General features: G+C 55.3%; 1 protein-coding gene across 6 annotated transcripts in view; it reads left to right on the top strand.

The window, feature by feature from the left end:
- YLPM1 (YLP motif containing 1) overlaps positions 1-21,353 on the top strand; it is a 1,127,325-nt gene that overhangs the window by 532,564 nt on the left and 573,408 nt on the right. For all 6 annotated transcript variants that reach the window (XR_011283753.1, XR_011283754.1, XR_011283752.1 and 3 more), the window contains exon 11: positions 7,526-7,674. Coding sequence is in view for 3 of the 6 variants with exons in the window: in XM_069637605.1 (XP_069493706.1) it covers positions 7,526-7,674 (149 nt within the window). In the remaining 3 variants the exon portion in view is untranslated. The remainder of the gene's footprint in view (positions 1-7,525; positions 7,675-21,353) is intronic.

Raw genomic sequence — 21,353 nt, 5'->3', positions numbered from 1 at the left:
ACAAAATGCAATACTCCGCAGTGACCACTGGATGTCGGACCTATGCACAGCATGTGAATCTAAGCAGATACAATCATCAGAAATGCTTTTACGGTAAGTAATGCATTCTCATATAGATATATATAGATATAGATAGAGATATATAGAGATATATAGAGATATATATATAGAGATATATATAGAGATATATATAGAGATATAGAGATATACCAATATACGCATGGAGGTAAACGCGTGTGTTTATGTATGCTTTTTTGCCCTATATAAATGTTACTCGGTGCAGTACGGTGGCATATTGTTAGTTTCGAATCCTATTTGTTTATGATTCGCCTTTTGCAGGATGGGGTGGGTGCTGGATTGCATTTACACCTCCATTGTTTCAAGTTCACTGCTGTGCATTCTATTCTAAGCATGTGAATCTATGAAAGATCCAATGCTGGTGAAGGGAATAGTTTTACCTGTGACTCCATTTCTCCAGCATTGGTGTCTTTCATGGAGTCACATGCGCCCTCCGGCCTCCCCAAAATGCAATCATCTTGTACTTTTGTTTCACCCCGTTCCACTTTGGAGGGGTCAAAATCTGAAGGGAGCTGCGGGGGTGGGGCATTTATACCACTACGTCCTAGTGGGGCGTGCGTGCGCGGCCCAAAACGACGTAGATAGAACACAAGTGTTGAATGTTTTCCTACGGGAAAAGGCTTTATAAGCTTACCGAGGGTTCCCAGTCTGTCGACGGGGAATATTCTAAGCATGTGAATCTATGAAAGATACCAATGCTGGAGAAATGGAGTTACAGGTAAGAAACTATTCCCTTCCATGGTAGGGGGAATGCAATAGAAATGCCTGACCTCCAAAAATAGTTGTGGTCCAAAATAATACGGGGAGAAGGTAAAATGTTTAAGGGGACCTAAAATGTGGCCCTGGAATCTCCCAAAATGAAATGGACTAAAAAGGCATCTCATGGATGCCATTGGTAGAATCCCACCATGAATGAATTGGGGTTTATTCTACCAGCAGCCAGATAGGCAAACAAACTCTTCCAAGGAGAGTCACACAGGATAAACAGTCTTTGGAACATCCTAACCCTGAGAAGGTACAGTTCTATAAGGACAACATCAGTCATCTCCTTAAAGTAGCCATCTTTAGAGATCACTCTGAAAGTGTTCGTACATTATTCTGGAATTATTTTGCTATTTTTCACGAGGCATTTAACTATTAACATGTCATCATGCTGATTGGCATTTAAAAATTGCTTTTCTCTGTCAAGCGTTTTGAGATTTTACTCATAAGAGTTTATATTTTAGGTGGATGTTTTATTACAGGGGTGTCTAGTCAAATGGTCGACAGGACAATTTTTTATTTATTTATATTTCTCCAGCATGGGGTCTGGCATGTATTCACATGCTCATGAATATTCCCCGTCGTCAGGCTGGGAATCCTCGGGAATGAAAAATCAGTATCAGTTTCATTTCTGATCTGTCTTTCGTAGTAGTAACCAATCACTGATCTCTGCGTCATACTGACCACAGCCAATGACTGCCATCTCCCTAAGCCCCTCCTCTGGCAGCCATCTTCAGATTTTTACCACACGTTCAAGTGTTGGGAGTCCTCGTGCTTAGCTCTCGCGCTTTTGCTGCCTGTTTCGCGCTTTTTCAGGTGAATTTTCACATTTTTTCGGTTAATCGAGCCTCAAGCTCCACCGTTTCTACTCCCGTTAACTGGTACCCGTTGCAGGATTTTCCTACGCCCCTCAAGGGTGAAGATTTCGTCGAATCAACCTCTTGGAGGATTCCCGAAGATTTGCGGCCTACTTCGAGATGGCCCAGGACGCGAGTTCGTCACCCGGACCCAAGCTGTTTCGCAGCTGCCCTGGATGAGGGCTGCAGAATGTGTTTGAGGACGACCATTCGCGATGCCTCTACTGTCTTCATGGGGACAAGACTCATGAAGAGAAGGACTGCCAGTTCTGCAAGAACTTGTCGGAGCGGACCATGAGGGACCGTCGATCCCGTCTTGCCAGCTGGTTGGAGAAGGGCTCAATGGGTGAGAAGAAGAAGAAAGGGTCCGAGCGGGCTTCCAAGTCCTGTGTGGGCGCCCCGGCGACGGGGGCCCAACACCAGACCAAGCGCCGCGAGTCCGCTGGCTCCGGGAGTTCCGAAAGGTGGGCTCTTCGGTCGCCAGGCAGGGCGCACCTTCCCCGGCACCGTCAACCACGAGCCAACGCTCCGGTTCGGGGAAGAGAAAGTCAGAGACCCCGGGTAAGCTTCGGGAGAAGCCCCGTCCGATCTCGGGAGAGGGGGAGCGAGGCGTCGCCCTTCCCCCTAAGGAGAAGGCCCAGGACGCACCTAAGATGGTGAAGGCCCCTACCCAGCAGACAAAGGTCTCTATCAAGGCGATTGCGGCGACTCTGGCCAAGCCGGCAGAGACCCCGCCAGCGGAGACTGCCTCCGGGACTAGAGTTTCCCTGCTGCCAAGGAGGGAATCCTCTTTTCAGCCCATCGTCATGGCCCCCGTGATGGAAAAGGGGGCGGGGGGGCCACGGTAGCCTCCTCGAGCTCGTAGTCAGCCTTGGAGGGGGAACTGACCGAGGTCGCGAGGAATCTCGAAGTCCAATTCGAGAAGGTTCGGTCCCGCAAGGAAGATCCTCGGGAGATAACCGAGGAAGACGACGATGGCGAGGAAGAGCAGCCTTCCCTTCCGGCGCAGCCGGAACCTAGGCCTCAGGATAGCTTGCCGGCCATTTTGTTTGCGATCCAGTCCTTATGCTCTGAGATAAGGACGAGATTACCACGGCCCTCCGCTCGCCCCCGTAAGGCCTGCAGTTCCCTCCTCATCCTCCCACGAGTCGGGAGATGACGGTGCGGTGGGCTCGACGACGGGTTCTGAGGGCGACGACGACGGAACAGGTCGCACGGGCATCTCCGCCCGACAAGATTGGCTCATTCCACGTCATGATCGCCAGGGCGTCCGAATTGTTCCAGCTCTGCCCAGAGGAGCAGAAAAAGGAAGGTTTCCTCCATCAGCGCCGGGAGGCCAAGAGGAAGACTGTCATCGCGGTGACTCTAATCGATGACATCTGGGAGGAGGGCCTGTCGGTACTCAAGAACCTCTCCACGGCACCAGCTAAACGGGACCGGTACGAGAAGAAGTACCGGGTCCCCGAGACCGCTCCCCTGTGCCTCAGGGCCCAGCCAACGCCAGACTCGGTTGTCTCGGCGGCGGCGAAGAAGAAAGTGGCGGCGTCAGGAGCCTCAACGTCGAATTCCCCTCCGGACGGCGAGGGAAAGAAGTTGGACGCCATGGGGCGACGGGTCATTTCGTCGTCGGCGGCGACGACGATCAAAGCGGCCAACGCCCTGGCGATCGTGGCCCGTTACGACAGGGAGCTGTGGTTTAAGCTGGCCCCCATATTGGACTTCGTACCGGACGACAAGAGATCCGAGGCCCTGGAAATACTTCAAGGCGGCGAGGTGGCGTCGGACCACGCCATAACGGTGGCAACCGATATTGCCGATACCGGGTTCCGCCAGCTGGGCAACGGAGTTTGCCTACGACGACGGGGTTGGCTCTGGGCGACCGACTTCCGTCAGGACGTCCAGACCAGGGTGTTGGACATGCCGTTCGACGGCAGCAACTTGTTCGGGAAGGCGTGGACTTATCCCTCCAAGCCATAAGGACGGAGACGGCCCGCGCCCTAGGAGCCCTTCAGCAACGACGGCCCTTTCGGAGCTCCGGAGGCAGACAGGGGGCCTCCAAGGGATCCAGCGGTGGCTCGTCGTCCTACCGCCAGGCGGCACGCTCCTCGTCTCAGGAGGCCTACAGGGGTCGCGGCAAGCAGGGAGCGCCTCGCCGCCGTCGGCAAGGTGGCCAGGGCGGCAAGGCCACCACCTCCAAGCAGGACTGAACCGGCCGTGGCCTCGGGCCCCCACCGAAGCACCCCGGTGGGAGGGCAGCTGACGAAGTTCGTCGGCGTGTGGAAGTCCATCTCCACCGATCGTTGGGTGCTGGATACCCTGGCAAGAGGACACTATCAAATTCCTGAAGAAGTGCCCTCACGTTCCACCTGTGGCCAGGAAGGAAAATCACGTCCCACAACTGCTGTTGGAAGTACGGGCGATGCTCAGGAAAGGCGCCATCAAGCCCGTCCCGAAGAGGCTCCGGGGTGTACTCAAGGTACTTCCTCATCAAGAAGAAGATGGGCGGCTGAAGCCCCATCCTGGACCGTCGTTTGAATAAATACATCAGGTCACAAAAGTTCAGGATGGTCACCTTCCAGCACGTGCTGGGACAGCTGGAGGAAGGCGACTTTCTATCGTCGCTGGACCTGGAGGATGCATACTTCCACTTCCCATCCTCAAAAGTCACCGAAAGTTCCTCAGGTTCGTCGTCCAGGGACGCCACTACCAATTCAGAGCACTGCCGTTCGGATTGAAGTCGGCCCCCAGGGTCTTTACCAAGTGCCTAGCACCTGTGGCGGCGCGGCTGCGCCTGCAGGGGATTCACGTCTACCCCTACCTGGACGACTGGCTCATCTGCTTAAGGATGAGGGAACTCGCCGTCGAACACACTGCGAGGACCGTCCAGCTACTCTCAGTCCTGGGATTCGCCATAAATTACCTAAAGAGCGAAGCTCGATACAGTGAGGCGCCTGGCAGCACCGTCGGAAGAACGGACGAAGACCATTCTGGGCAAAGTGCAGCACCTGCTAGCCACGGACGTGGCCAGGGTGAGGTCCATCAAGTCCCTCCTGGCGATGATGTCCTCTTGCATCTACCTGGTGCGCCTATGCAGACTACGGATGCGCCCTCTTCAAGAATTTCTCGACGCCCGTTGGATGCAGGCGACGAGCACCTTCGAAGACAGGGTCCCCCTCAACGAGGTGTTCCGGCGGGCGATTCAGTGGTGGGGCATTCGAGCGCACCTCACGGCGGGCAAGGACTTTCAGACGCCGGCGTGCCAGGAGACGGTGACTACGGATGCTTCCCTGGAAGGTTGGGGCGCCCACACCGGAGATCTCCACGCAAGAGGCCTCTGGCTCCCGGAGGAGAAGCTCCTGCACATCAACCTCCTGGAACTCCGAGCCGTGTTCTGGGCTCTCAAATCGTTCCTCCCGTCGCTCAAGGGCAAGGTGGTGCGGATCTTCACGGACAACACCACGACAATGTTTTACATACGGAAGCAGGGAGACACCAGATCCCCAGCCCTATCCAAGGAGGCACAGGATCTGTGGCACTGGGCGGTCGCCCAGGGGATGTTCCTGGTTCCCTTCCACCTGGCAGGAGAAAGAAACACCTTCGCCGACTCTCTCACCAGGGAGCTGCGCGCGTCACGAGTGGGAGCTGCGCCAGGATCAGGTGGATCAACTCTTCCGACGATGGGGCAAACCCCAAATCGATCTGTTCGCAACAGCGACGAACTCGAAGTGCAAGAGGTTTGCCAGCACGTTTCCCCAGCCGAGAAGCATGGGCGATGTGTTCTCGTTCCCCTGGGACGGCCTATACCTGTATGCGTTCCCTCCGTTGCTGTTGCTGATTCGACTCATCAACCAGCTCAAGAGGTCCCGGTGCAGGATGATCCTCGTCGCACCGGCGTGGCCGAGGCAGATCTGGTTCTCGGACCTTCTGGACTTGTCAACGCCCCCATCCATCTAGCTGTCGGCAGACACGGATCTCCTCTCCAGAGAAGGAGGCGCCATCTTCCGCCACGACCCGGCGTCGCTGAACCTGCAGGCTTGGCTCCTGCAGCGCTAGAGTTTGGAGGGTACGATATACCGGCCGACTGCAGAGAGGTTCTTGCAAAGGCCAGGGCGTCCTTGACTCTCAAATGCTACGGTCACAAGTGGAAGAGGTTCTCTGTCTGGTGCCGAGCACAGAAGATCAACCCCCTACGGATTACGGCCCCTCAAGTGCTGCCGTACCTGCTATCGCTGGCAAAGGCTGGGCTAGCCCATGCCTCCATTAAGATTCATCTGGCGGCGATCTCCAGATATACCAGAACCACAGGACTTACGTCCCTGTGGTCCCATCGACTGGTAAGAGTTTATGAAAGGAATGTTCCGGTCGTTCCCGCCGGTGAAGGCCCCGGCCCCGGAACTTAACGTGGTGCTGACCAGGCTCATGGGGGCCCCCATTCAAGCCGATGCACTCCGCACCGATGAAGTTTGTGTCGTGGAAGACTGCATTCCTGGTGGCCATTACCTCCGCACGATGAGTGGGAGAGATCCAGGCCCTATCCTGCAAAGCACCGTACTTGACTTTCCATGCCTCGAGGGTGGTGCTTAGGACGCACCCCTCCTTTTATGCCCAAGGTGCCGTCGGACTTCCATCTTAATGAGCCCCTGGTGTTACCTGTTTTCTTCCCGTCTCCTTCGTCGCCGGCCGAGAGGACTTTGCACTCACTGGACGTGGCTAGAGCGCTGAAGTTCTACGTGGACCGCACAAAGAGTTTTCGGAGGACATCACAGCTGTTTGTGAACTTTGGACCTGTGAATCAAGGGAAGGCTCTCTCAAAGTCTTCTATTTCCGGATGGCTCTCCGGCTGCATCATGCACTGCCACCGGTTGGCTAACCGACTGCTGCCAGGCCGTCCGAGAGCCCATTCGACCAGCGCGATCGCTGCTACTACGGCCTTCCTATCTGGTGTGCCCCTGCTCGACATCTGCAGGGCTGCTACGTGTAGGTCGACGCACACCTTCACGAGATTCTACTGCGTCGATCGGGATTCCAGGGAGGAGTCCAGGGTCGGCCAAGCAGTGCTGCGCAACCTGTTCGCTTAAGGTGAGCCTGGTGAGGAGGTAAGAGATGCTTAATGTTGAGCTTTTTGCCACCTCCCGTGGTTGTGCATGTGTGTACTGCTATGTATTCTTATATTCATGAGCATGTGAATCCATGCCAGACCCCATGCTGGAGAAGGAACAACTGTTGTTCTCCAGCATAGGTCTGGCATGGATTCACATGCGCGAACCCTCCCGCCTACCCCTCTGCGGCTCTTCACTTGGTCATACTGCCACTTCACGTGCTACCAAATCTGAAGATGGCTGCAAGAGGCGGGGCTTAGGGAGATGGCAGTCATTGGCTGTGGTCAGTATGAAGCAGAGATCAGTGATTGGTTACTTCTACGAAAGACAGATCAGAAACGAAACTGATACTGATTTTTCTTTACCGAGGATTCCCAACCTGACGGGGAATATTCATGAGCATGTGAATCCTTGCCAGACCCATTCTGGAGAACAACAGTTACAGTTAAGTAACTTGTTCCATATATTTTTTAGGTTTTCGTTTAGGGAAAAAAAAGGGACCCCCCCAAAATTTTTTGGAAGAAAAAAAAAAAAATTCGATCATTTGACCTGTCGAAGTTTTGGTGTCGACCATTTCGATTCGACCAATTGACCTACAACCTATTACAGGTACATTTTCCCTTCTTCCTATGTTTTAGTGCATCAATATGTTGAATGCTTGTTGAATATTTTTATTTTCAATGACTCCCATTATGAATCTTGGCTTATGTTTATCTTTTTGACTTTTAGGTGACAGGAGAGGTTTTCCTGAAGAGTGCGTTCCTGCACAAGCAACAGTTGCCTCAACTCAGTCTGCCCCACGTGTAGAGCGGAAACCAGAATCCAAAAACGTGGATGATATTCTAAAGCCTCCAGGTCGCAAGAGCAGACCAGAAAGAGTAAGTATCACACAGTAACAAGGCTTTCTGATCAGTTGTACATTAATTTGTATATTGCTTATTAATTTATATTTTGTATTTTGTTTCCTGATGTTTGTTAATCTGCCAAGAATCACATGCTGTGCATATGGTCCGACATCCAGTGGTAACTGCAGAGTATTCGATCTTGTCTTTCAAGGATCGTAAGGGGATGTCGACATGGGCGGGCCTATAACACTATCCCTAAAGTAACGTGACGTGTAGTGTACCCATGAACCCTCACACGTTGAGGTACCTCAGATTGTTTTTTTCCAGCCAGATAACTGGTCGCCCTAATGCAGAGCTCTTAAAAAGAGATTGTGCAGTTATAATTATCAACTTTTGTCGTTTATTCCTTTAAGTCACTTCGATGGTTGAATCCTGTGCAACGCCGAAGACTGCTGCAGTATTTTGACGCCTTGTTGATCCAGCAGCGCTGGCGTCCACGTGGGGGGAGTGGGGTCTGGGTGGACATATTCTTTCAAGTATGCTTTTCCACTTTCACCCTCTGTTCCCTGGGTTGTGTCATAGCTGTACCTATCTTGCGCTATGGACAAGACGCCATTTAGATTTTGCCCCTCGTGTAGGGCCAAATATCCTTGGAAAGACTAGCACCGTCGGTGCAACAATTGTCTTCCCCTCAAACACGACGAAGCGGCTTGTATACTCCTTCGTCCTAAGATGATTAATGAGCGCCGCCTGATGCGGCGGGCGGCCTATGGCATGTCGCAGGCCAACAGTTCTTCCCCCGCCACAACCGCCGAGTGTGATGAAGGTATGAGTTAGGGAGAATTCTCAAAAATGTGCTAATTCCCTCTACCTTGGAGATCCCCAACAACTTTGCTGGATTTTGAGGACTTGAGTATTTTTAACCTGGAGAGAAACCCTTTTTCTCCAGCATGGGGTCTGGCATGGATTCACATGCTCATGAATATTCCCCGTCGTCACGCTGGGAATCCTCGGTAAAGAAAAAACCAGTATCAGTTTCGTTTCTGATCTGTCTTTTGTAGTAGTAACCAATCACTGGTCTCTGCGTCATACTGACCACAGCCAATGACTGCCCTCTACCTAAGCACCGCCTCTGGCAGCCATCTTCAGATTTTTACCGCACGTTCATGTGTTGGGATCCTCGTGCTATTGCTCTCGAGCGTTAGTGCTATTTTTTTTTTCACGTTTTTTGCTCAAAAACTTTGTTTTTTCGGTCAAAAGAGCCTCAAGCTCCACCGACTCTCCATCCGATCAACGGGGACCCGTGTCGGATTCGTCTGCGCCCCTCAAAGGTGAAGATTTCGTTTTGGAGGACTCCAGAAGCTTCTCAGGCCCGGACATGTTGCAGGAGAAGGGAAGCTCGACGCCCGGAAAGCTGTTCAGGGTCTGCCCTGGATGCCAGCTGCAGAACGTCTTTAAGGAGGACGAACACTCCTTTTGTCTCTACTGCTTACATGAGGACAAGACGCACGTGGAGAAGGACTGTGCGTTTTGCGGCAATATGTCGGAGCGGACCATGAAGGACCGCCATCAACGTCTCGCCAACTGGCTGGAAGGGAAGAGCCCGTCAGGCGAGAAGAAGAGGAAGAAATCCGAGCGGTCTTCTAAGACCTTTGAGGACGCCCCGGCGACGGGGGTCCAACACAAGGCCAAGCACCGCGAGTCCGCTGGCACCGGGAGCGCCGAACGGTCGGGCTCTACGGGCGCCAGGCAGGGCGCACCCTCCCTGGCACCTTCAGCCAACGCTCTGGGTCGGGTAAGAGGAAGGGCGAGCACCCGGCAAAGCTCCTGGAGAGGCCCCGGTCGAGCTCGAAGGCCCCATCGGAGGGGGAGCGAGGCAGTGTCCATCCCTCAAGGATAAGGCGGTGCGCGCACCTAGGGTGGTGAAGGCCTTAATCCATCCGGCCAAGCCCTCTATCGATACTGTCGCGGCGACCCTGGCTCAGCCTGTGGAGGCTACACCAGTGGTGGCCACCTCGGGGCTCAGAGTCTCCCTGCCACCTCGGAGGGAGTCCTCTTTTGTGCCCATCGATAGGACCCCCGTGAAATCCCCGGCGGGGAAGAAAAAGGGGGGGCAGGGCGTCGTTGTAGATTCGGCTTCAACCTCGGAGGAAGAGCTTATCGAGGTCTTAAGCCACGGCCTTGGCGTGGAAGAAGACCGGCCCATCGGGATGGATCCCGACGCAGGTGACGACATCGTCGAGGGTGCCGACGGGGCCCCTGATCGCCCGTCGGATTCCCCTCTGCCAGCGCCGCAAGACAACTCGGCGGCCATTTTGTTGGCTATACAGTCCTTATGCTCAGAGATAAGGACGAGACAGCCGTTGCCGACGGAGGAACCTCTCCCGTCGGGGGATCCTGAGCTGGGACCTTCTGGTATTCCCCCGCCCAAGAAAAGGAGGATTCACCCTCCACCTCCTTTTCAGCCGTCACGCACCGTCCAGCCCTCCTCCCCGTCCACCCGAGGGGTTGATACGGGGACTGACACGGCAGCGACGGGTAGACGACGAGGTATACGACGAGGATCTACCGTCGTCACCTCCCACCAGGGCTTCTCCGCCCGACGAGATTGGTTCGTTCCACTCCATGTTCGCCAGGGCATCCGAGCTTTTCCAACTCTGCCCTGAGGAGAAGAAAAAGGAAGGATTCCTTTATCAACGGCGCGAGGCCAAGAGGAAGACGGTCCTCGCGGTGCCTCTACTGGACGACATTTGGGATGAGGGCCTCGCCCTCCTCAAGAACCCTTCGACTACGCCAGCTAGAAGAGACCGGTACGAGAAGAAGTACCGGGTCCCGGACGCGGCCCCCCTGTGCCTCCGGGCGCAGCCTACCCCGGACTCCGTCGTCTCCGCGGCGGCCAGGAAGAAAGCGGGGGGGGGGGTGCGGCCTCCACATCGACTTCCCCACCGGACGGCGAGGGAAAGAAATTGGACTCTATGGGACGCTGGGTCATCTCGTCTGCAGCGACGACGATTAAAGCGGCCAACGCCTTGGCTATCGTGGCCCGCTACGACAGGGAGCTATGGTACAAACTGGCTCCCCTGCTGGACTTCCTACCGGACGACAAGAGGGCGGATGCCCTGGAGATCCTACAGGAAGGTGAGGTGGCGTCGGACCACGCCATCACTATTGCGACGGACATCGCCGACACTGGGTTTCGCCAGTTGGGCAACGGCGTGTGCCTTAGGCGACGTGGATGGCTCAAGGCTACGGACTTCCGTCAAGACGTACAGACCAGAGTCCTGGACATGCCGTTCGATGGGAACAACCTGTTTGGGAAAACAGTGGACGATTCCCTTCAGGCCATTAAAGCGGACACTGAGACGGCCCGAGCCCTTGGGGTTCTGCAGCAACGACGGACGCCCTTTCGGAGCAGCGGAGGCAAGGGCGCCTCCAAAGGTTCCGGCGGCGGTTTCTCCACCTACCGTCAAGCGGCCCGCTCGTCGTCTCAGGAGGCCTACAGAGGACGAGGCAAGTCTGGCGGACCCCGCCGTCGTCGACAAGGAGGTCAAGGCGGCAAAGCCTCGTCGAAACAGGATTGAACCGACCGTGGGGTCGGGCCCCCACCGATGCACCCCGGTGGGAGGCCAGCTGGCGAGCTTCGTCAGCGTGTGGGAGTCCATCTCCACCGACAGTTGGGTGCTGGACGCCTTAGCCCGGGGCCACGCGCTCGAGTTTCAAAGAAGGTGCCCGCGTGTCCCCCCCGTGGCCAGGAAAGAGCTTCACGTCCCTCAGCTTCTCCTGGAGGTAAGGGCGATGCTCAGGAAGGGCGCCATCGAACTCGTCCCAAAGAGGCTTCGGGGCTCCGGAGTTTACTCAAGATACTTCCTCGTGAAGAAGACGACGGGAGGATGGCGCCCCATCCTAGACCTGCGACGTCTGAACAAATTCATCAAGGCGCAGAAGTTCTGGATGGTCACCCTCCAGCACGTCCTGGGTCAGCTGGAGGAAGGAGACTTCCTGTCGTCGTTGGATTTGGAGGATGCCTACTTCCATATTCCCATCCTAAAGGGGCACCGAAAATTCCTCAGGTTTGTGGTCCAAGGGCGTCACTACCAGTTCAAAGCCCTCCCCTTCGGACTACGGTCGGCACCCAGGGTATTCACCAAGTGCCTTGCACCGGTGGCGGCGCAGCTGCGCCGCGAGGGGATCCACGTCTACTCCTACCTGGACGACTGGCTCATCCGAGCCAAGACGAGGGAGCTCGCCGTGGAGCACACGGCAAGGACCGTCCAACTTCTCACGGACCTGGGATTCTCCGTGAACTACGCCAAGTCCCACCTGGTACCCGCGCAAAACGCACTGTTTCTGGGAGCGAAGCTCGACAATGTCCCTTCTGGCCTCCCCGTCGGAGGAAAGGACCAGGTCCATCCTGGGCAAGGTACAGCGGATGTTGGCTTCCGACGCGGCCAAGGTGAGGTCCATCAAGTCCCTCCTCGGAATGATGTCTTCTTGCATCTACCTCATTCCCATGTGCAGGCTCCGGATGCGCCCGTTGCAGGAGTTCCTGGACGCGCGCTGGATCCAAACAACGGGCGGCTTCGAGGAGAGGATCACACTCGACGAGAGTTTTGTCCGAGCGGTCCGGTGGTGGGGCACCCGTGCGCATCTGACGGCGGGCATCGACTTCCAGACCCCAGACCACCAGGAGACGGTGACCACGGATGCCTCCCTGGAAGGGTGGGGAGCGCACACCGAAAATCTGCACGCGAGAGGCCTTTGGCTCCCGACGGAGAAGTCCCTCCATATCAACGTCCTGGAGCTCCGTGCAGTGTTCTGGGCCCTCAGGTCCTTCCTTCCGTCCCTCAAGGGCAAGGTGGTGAGGATCTTCACCGACAACACCACCACCATGTTTTACATCAGGAAACGGGGCGGAACCAGGTCCCCAGCACTGTCCAAGGAGGCGCAGGACCTGTGGCATTGGGCCGTCGCCCAAAGGATGTTTCTGGTGCCGTTTCATCTGGCAGGGATAAAAAACACCATCGCCGACTCACTCAGCAGGGAGCTGCGCTCGTGCCACGAGTGGGAACTACGGCAGGATCTAGTGGATCGCCTCTTCCGACGGTGGGGCACACCCCAGATCAACCTGTTCGCGACGGCGACGAACTCCAAGTGCCGGAGGTTCGCCAGCAGGTTTCCCCAGGCGAGGAGCATGGGCGATGCTTTCTCGTTCCCCTGGGAGGGCCTGTTCCTCTACGCGTTCCCTCCTTTGCCACTGCTAATCCGGCTCGTCAACCAGCTCAAGAGGTCACGGTGCAGGATGATCCTCGTCGCACCTGCGTGGCCGTGGCAGATATGGTTCCCGGACCTTCTGGTCTTGTCAGCGTCCCCGCCAATCAAGCTGCCGGTGGACGCGGATCTACTCTCCAGGGAAGGAGGCGCCATCCTCCACCACGACCCGAAATCGCTGAACTTGCAGGCCTGGCTCCTGCAGCGCTAGAGTTTGGAGGATACGACATACCGGCCGACTGCAGAGAGGTTCTTGCAAAGGCCAGGGCGTCCTCGACTCTTAAATGCTACGGACACAAATGGAAGAGGTTCTCTGTCTGGTGCCACGCACAGAAGATTAACCCTCTACGGATTACGGCTCCCCAGGTACTGCCGTACCTGTTGACGCTGGCCAAAGCTGGTCTGGCACACGCGTCCATCAAGATTCATCTTGCTGCGATCTCCCGATACACCAGAACTACGGGGCGGACGTCCTTGTGGTCTCATCGTCTGGTGAAAGAGTTCATAAAGGGACTGTTCAGATCGTTCCCGCCGGTGAAGGCTCCGGCCCCGGTGTGGGAGCTCAACGTGGTGCTGACCAAGCTCATGGGACCTCCGTTCGAGCCTCTGCACTCGGCCCCGTTGAAGTTTCTGTCGTGGAAAACGGCGTTTCTTGTGGCCATCACCTCCGCACGACGGGTGGGAGAGATCCAGGCCCTTTCCTGCAAGGCCCCGTACTTGACTTTTCACGACACGAGGGTAGTGCTCAGGACGCACCCCTCCTTCGTGCCCAAGGTGCCGTCGGACTTCCATCTCAACGAACCCTTGGTGTTGCCTGTGTTCTTCCCGTCGCCTTCGTCGCCGGCTGAGAGGACTTTGCACTCGCTGGATGTGGCTAGAGCGCTGAAGTTCTACGTGGACCGCACAAAGTGTTTTCGGAAGACGTCACAACTCTTTGTGAACTTTGGACCTGTCAATCAGGGGAAGGCTCTCTCGAAGGCTTCCATTTCCAGATGGCTCTCCGGCTGTATCATGTACTGTCATCGGTTGGCAAACCGACCGCTGCCTGGCCGTCCGAGAGCCCATTCCACCAGAGCAATCGCAGCTACCACGGCGTTCCTTTCTGGTGTGCCCCTGCTGGACATATGTAGGGCTGCTACGTGGAGGTCGACGCACACCCTCACGAAATTCTACTGCGTCGATCGGGATTCCAGGGAGGAGTCCAGGGTCGGCCAAGCAGTGCTGCGCAACCTGTTCGCCTAAGGTGAGCCTGGTGAGGAGGTAAGATGCTTAATGTTGAGTTTGATGTGATGCTTAATGTTGAGCCTTTGCCACCTCCCGTGGTTGTGCATGTGTGTACTGCTATGTATTCTTTATTCATGAGCATGTGAATCCATGCCAGACCCCATGCTGGAGAAGGAACAAGTTACTTACCTGTAACTGTTGTTCTCCAGCATGGGTCTGGCATGGATTCACATGCGAACCCTCCCGCCTACCCCTCTGCGGCTCTTCACTTGGTCATACTGCCACTTCACGTGCTTCCAAATCTGAAGATGGCTGCCAGAGGCGGTGCTTAGGTAGAGGGCAGTCATTGGCTGTGGTCAGTATGACGCAGAGACCAGTGATTGGTTACTACTACGAAAGACCGATCAGAAACGAAACTGATACTGGTTTTTTCTTTACCGAGGACTCCCAGCCTGACGACGGGGAATATTCATGAGCATGTGAATCCATGCCAGACCCATGCTGGAGAACAACAGTTACAGGTAAGTAACTTGTTCCTTCCCACTCTCGTATTTTAATGTGATTTTATGCACTGTTTCTTTTTGGTTATGGAGTCTAACCAACTCCATAGGCAGCATCTTTTACAATTGTCACAAAGCACCCTCAGTGCAGTGACCCAGGCAAGTCTTTCAGATTTCCCAAGGTTTAACCTTCTCTGGGATCAACTACTGTTTCCCAGAGCAGTGGAGTGAAAATGACTTCTAGACCCAGCACACCTTATCTTACAATAGAGTTCTGGAGGGGTTACTTACTAGCCCCGATATCTAGTTACTCATGTAGCATTCACATGTTGCCCTTTCCTCTCAGAATGGCTGGTGGCAGTGGTTTTACAGTGAACTACCATAATTTACCCCGACCGCAAACTGTTTGCAGCTACAGTAACGTTAAATCACGGGAACCATGTTTTTCAAAATGGCGCTGAGCCTCCTTTGTTGAAATGGTCCCCGGTCTACTATTTTTGCCAAGGACCGGTCCTTCTCGAGTTTCTCTATGCACGCCAAACCAGGCTTGGTCTCTTTGTTCATTCGCTTTTGTCGGGCTTCAGGAGTGAAACCCGCCTCTGGCTCTAGTGTGTCTGGGGTAGACAGGAAGTGAGGGAGGTGCCCGAAACTCTGTGCTTAGTCTCCTAAGAGACCCAAATGCACTCTGTGGTGATTGGCTGGCTGATTGTCCGACAAGGACAGCCACCCTGCTGGGTGAGTGGCAGCTAGGCTGGAATGAATGGGAGAGAACTGAATAAAAGGCGAGTCTCTTGGCTTGGAAGGCAGAGTCGACCACTGGACGAAGGAACCGTAAAAAGAGCTTGAAGTGGACAGTTGCTGCAACTCCTGGACCGTTAGTTTGCCCGGTGAAGCCCTGCTGCAGGTCTGAATTGCCAAGTTTGCATCGACAGAGAAGCCCTGCAAGGACGACTTCTCCCTTTGAGTTGGTGGGACCAATCAACTTTCAAGTAAGCCACCTGGACACCCATCTCGGAGCTGGTTGCATTTCCTCAGAGTGCTGCAGGAAACTGTAGAGCCAGGGAGAGGGACACCAGATTGTGTGCGTTGCTTGTAAGCTGGGCGATAGATTTTGGAAGATCCTCCGGATCCCCACGAAGCAGGGCTGACCAAGCCTTACCCCCCTCAGTTAAGTGCGGGACCACAGATGTGAGGAAAGTCCACATTGACAGCCAGGAAACATGTTTATTGCTATTTGCTGTACCGCAAGGAGCTGAAAAGCGAAACAGCCACTAAAAGTAAAGTTTGCTGGTTGCCAGCTTTGACAGTGCCAATACAGTGCAGAAGTCCCCCAACGTCCTCCCTCTTGTCCCCAAGACTGAGGCACAGGAACTTTGAGATTTGCAGAGCTGTACAGGAACAGAAGTCTTATGCTACATCTTTTTCCTCTTTAATAAGGTACTGAACATCTAGCCTAAGAGAACTTACCTCTTATTGTGGAAGTGGTTCTAACTTCTACAACGCACTATTATAATCGGCTTGTGGCCCTACATTTGGTTCTTCTTTTTATTAAAGACTCCTAAGAACTTATGCAAAGACTTTTCCATTTACTTACCTGAAGTGCTGCATCCTATCCAAAGACTTTTGCCCATTGACTTTGCCTCAGCCTATTGAATTGAATGACTCTAGTCTCGCTATCTGATAGTATTTGCCCTGCTTAACACAATTTGTATTTCTTGTGTTGTTATAACCTTTGCCTTTTACAAACTATTTAGAGTATTCTGTATGCCAACAGAAAGGTATTAATGCCTACCAGCACCCTTATTACTGAAGTCACCTGTTGGTGTAGGTCGGGTCTGTGGGCCATCCCAAAACGGCATGGCCTGATGCAGAAACTCAGTGTGTACAGTATTGAAGTATATTTGTGTTAGTATTCTATTGCTCCTTTCTGAAGAAGGCTTTATAACTGACTTGATAAATTGTTTATGCAACTAAACCTTGAGTGTAAGAGTTTATTTGAATACCTGTAACTGTGAAACTTTGTAACTTCACTACAGCTCACATTGCCCTTCTTGAGATAAGCCTGGCAGCTCAACATGCCACCATAACTGTGTATTCTCCAGCATGGATTCACATGCTTATGAATATTCCCCGTCAGGCTGGGAATCCTCGGTAAAGAAAAAATCAGTATCAGTTTCGTTTATGATCTGTCTTTCTTAGTAACAAATCACTGGTCTCTGGGTCATACTGCCCCCAGCCAATAACTGCCATCTCCCTAAGCCCCGCCCCAGGCAGCCATCCTCAGATTTTTACCTCACGCGCAAGTGTTGGGAGTCCTCGTGCTATAGCTCTCGAGCTTTTACTGCGTTTTGCGCTTTTTCAAAGAGATTTATCTCATTTTTTGGTTTAATCGATCCTCAAGCACCACTGTTTCTACTTCCGATTAAAGGGGACCCATTTCAGATTTATCTACGCCCCTCAAGGCTGAAGTTTTTGTCAAGTTACGCTTCTTGGAGGATTCCAGAAGTTTGAGGCCTACCTCGTGAACGATAAGAACATGGCCCAGGAGAAGGGAAGCTCGACTCCCGGCAAACTGTTCAGGATCTGCCCTGGATACAACCTGCAAAATGTGCTCGAGGACGAGCATTCGAAATGCCTTTACTGCCTCCACAAGGACAAAACACTTGGAGAAGGACTGTGCGTTTTGCTTTAACATGTCGGATCGGACGATGCGGGATCGCCGGACCCGTCTCCAACTGGTTGGAAGGCAAGAGCCTAGCAGGTGAGAAGAAGTAGTCTGAGCGGTCTTTTAAGTCCTGTGAGGGCGCCCCGGCGACGGGGGCCCAACAGAAGGCAAAGCACCGCGAGTCCGTGGGCACCGGGAGCGCCGAACGGTCGGGCTCATCAGCTGCCAGGCAGGGCCCACCTTCACTAACACCATCAACCTCGAGCCAACGCTCTGGCTCGGGGAAGAGAAAATCTGAGAACCCGGCTAAGCTTCTGGAGAGTCCCCTGTCCATCTCGGAGGAACAGGCCGAGGGGGAGCGAGACGGGGACCCCCCCCTCCCTTTAGGTGAAGGCCTTGATTCACCCCGCTAAGGCCTCTATCGAGGGAGTTGCTGCAGCCCTAGCGAAGCCTGTGGAGGCTATCCCAGTGGAGGCGACCTCGGGGCCCAGAGTTTCCCTGCCTCCGTGGAGTGAATCCTCTTTTAGGCCCATCGAGAAGACACCCTTGAAGACCCTGGTGGAAAAAGAGGGGAGGGGGCCAGTGGCCGTCACGGACACAACCTCCGAGGAGGAACTGACCGAGAATTTGGAAGAAGCCCAGCCCCACGGGAGGAATCCCGAGGAGGGGGACGACGAGAGCGAGGGTGCCAATGACGTGGAGGAACAACCGTTGCTCCCGGCACGCCTATCGCAACCCGAGCCTCAGGACAACTCGGCTGCCATTTTGACAGCAAGCCAAGCCTTATGTACGGAGAGAAGGACGAGACTGCCCCTGCCCCCGACGTTACGACCCAGCTGCACCGGGTCCGCCAGGAAGCCCTCCGAACAAGAGGACAATTCATCCAGTGCCCCTTCAGCCCTCTCAGCCTTTGGTGCCTTCCCCGATCCAGAGGGACGACACGGGAATGGACACGGCCACGACAGGGACGGATGACGACGGCGGTGACGACAGGACCGGCCTCCCGTCTCCGATTCCTCAGGCGTCCCTGTCCGACAAGATTGGCTCCTGCCATACCATGACTGCCAGGGCAGCCAAGCTTTTTTAACACTGCCTTGATTAGAAGGAAGGCTTCCTCTACCAACGGCGCGAGGCCAAAAGGAAGACTGTCCTCGTGGTGTGGTTGTTGGATGACATCTGGAACGAGGGACTTGCCCTACTCAAGAACTGGTCCACGACACCTGCCAAGAGGGACCGGTGCGAGAAGTAGTACCGGGTTCCCCACGCAACTGACCCCGGATTCGGTCGTCTCAGCAGCGGCCAAGAAGAAAGCGGGGGCGGGGGGCATTAGCTTCATCCTCAACTTCCCCACCGGACGGCGAGGGAAAGAAGCTGGACGCCGTGGGACGACAAGTCGTCTCGGCGACGACGATTAAGGCGGCTAACGCCCTAGCGATTGTGGCCGGCTACGACAGGGAATTGTGGTACAAGATCGCCCCCCTGTTGGACTCCCTCCCGGACGACAAGAGGGCAGAGGCCCTGGTGATCCTACAGGAGGGTGAGGTGGCGTCGACCACGCCATAACTGTGGCCATGAACATTGCCGACACCGGTTTCCACCAGTTCTACGGGAACAATCATTTCGGAAAGACTTTGGATGAGTCGCTGCAGGCCATCAAGACCGATACGGAAACGGCTCGGGCCTTGGGATTTCTGCACCAGTGGTGTCCGCCCTTTCGGAACTCTGGAGGCAAGCAAGGTGCCTCCAAAGGATTCGGCGGCGGCTCCTCTACCTACCGTCAGGCGGCCCGTTCCTCGTCACAAGAAGCTTACAGGGGACGAGGCAAGTCCGGTGGATCTCGCCGTCGTCGGCAGGGAGGCAAGGCTGCTTCCAAGCAAGACTGAACCGGCCGTCGCGTCGGGCCCCCACCGGAGCACCCTGGTGGGAGGCCGGCTGACAAGGTTCGTCAGCATGTGGAGGTCCTCTTTCCAGACCATCGTTAAGACCCCCGTGAAGACCCCGGCGGAAAAAGAGGGGGGGCGTTGGCCATTACGGACTCAGATTTAGCCTCCGAGGAGGATCCGGTGGAAACCCTGAAAGGCCTCAACGAGAGGTTCATAGGCCTCAACGAGAGGTTCGATCCGAGGGGAAGGTTCCTGCTGATGTGATTGAAGATGGCAACGATGACTAGGAGGGCCCAGTGGAGCAGCCATCCCGCCCATCGCAGCCATTGCCCGAGCCCCAGGATAGCTTGGCGGCCATATTGTTGCTGATCTAATCCTTATGTACTGAGATAAGGACGAGGTTACCACGGACCCCGACGGAGGATCCAGAACCAGGACTGTCGGGAAGCCCGCCGAACAAGCGGAGAGTCCACCCCACACCGCCCTTCATGCCCACGAGGCCTGTGGACCCCTCATCCCCCTCGCTGGACCCTCGGGATGATACGGCGACGGGGACGGAAGGTGGTGGCAATGATACAATGGACATTCCTTCATAACCCCCCCCCTCCCTTGGGCCTCTCCGCCCGACGAAATTGGCTCTTTCCACGCCATTATAGCCAGGGCATCCGAGCTCTTCCAGCTCTGCCCTGAGGAACAGAAAAAGGAAGGCTTTCTTTACCAACGAGGGGAGGCCAAGAGAAAGACGGTCCTCGCGGTACCGTTGCTCAACGACATCTGGGATGAGGGGCTGGCTATCCTGAAGAACCCTTCCACGACACCCGCCAAAAGGGACAGTTACGAGAAGTAGTACCGGGTCCCCGAAGCCGCCCCCTTGTGCCTCAGGGCCCAGCCTACGCCGGACTCGGTCGTCTCAGCAGCGGCCAAGAAGAAAGCGGCGGATGCGGCGGCTTCAGCTTCCACTTCCCCGCCCCGCCGGATAGCGAGGGCAAGAAGTTGGACTCCATGGGACGACGAGTCATCTTGTCAGCGGTGACGACGATTAAGGCGGCCAACGCCTTAGCGATTGTGGCCCGTTAAGACAGGGAGCTTTGGGTCAAGATAGCTCCCCTGCTAGACTTCCTACCAGACAAGAGGGTGGTGACCCTACAGATTCTGCAGGTAGGTGAGGTGGCGTCGGATCATGCCATAACGGTGGCAACGGACATTGCCGATACCGGATTTCGCCAGCTGGGCAACGGGGTTTGCCTTCGACGACGAGGATGGCTCAAGGCAACAGACTTTGGCCCGGACGACCAGACCAGAGTGTTGGACATGCTGTTCGACGGCAACAACCTGTTTCGGAAGACGGTGGATGAGTCCCTCCAGGCCATCAAGACCGACACGGAGATAGCCCGAGCCCTAAGAGTCCTTCAGCAACGGCGGCCCTTTAGGAGCTCCAGAGGCAGACAGGGAGCCTCCAAGAGATCCATCGATGGCTCTTCTATGTACCGCCAGGCGGCCCGCTCCTCGTCCCAGGAGGCCTACAGAGGCCACAGCAAGCAAGGAGGGTCTGGCCGCCGTTGTCAAGGAGGCCAAGGCGGCAAGGCCTCTTCCAAGCAGGACTGAACCGGCCGTAGCGTCGGGCCCCCACCGAAGCAACCCAGTGGGAGGCCGGCTTTCGAAGTTCGTCAGCTTGTGGGAGTCCATCTCCACCAACCGTTGGGTGCTGGACACCCTGGCCCGCGGACACTCGCTAGAATTTCAAGTGTCCTCGCATTCCTCCCGTGGCCAGGAAGGAGAATCACGTCCCTCAACTGCTGTTGGAGGTAAGGGCGATGCTCAAGAAAGGCGCCATCGAGCTCGCCCCCAAGAGGCTCCGGAGTATACTCAAGGTACTTCCTCGTGAGAAAGAAGACGGGCGGTTGGCGCCCCATCCTGGACCTGTGTCGGTTAAACAAATACATCAAGGCACAGAAATTCAGGATGGTCACCCTCCAGCACGTGCTGGGACAGCTGGAGGAGGGCGACTTCCTATCGTTGTTAGACCTGGAGGATGCTTACTTCCACATCCCCATTCTAAAAGGACACAAAGTTCCTCAGATTCGTAGTCCAGGGGCGTTACTACCAATTCAGAGCCCTGCCGATCGGATTAAAGTCGGCACCCAGGGTGTTCACCAAGTGCCTCGCACCAGT

The sequence above is a fragment of the Ambystoma mexicanum genome, chromosome 14 (assembly GCF_040938575.1).
Source record: "Ambystoma mexicanum isolate Mex_15411 chromosome 14, UKY_AmexF1_1, whole genome shotgun sequence".
NCBI lineage: Eukaryota > Metazoa > Chordata > Amphibia > Caudata > Ambystomatidae > Ambystoma > Ambystoma mexicanum.
The sequence above is the reverse complement of the archived record's forward strand: the minus strand, read 5'-3'. Positions and strand labels throughout refer to the sequence as shown.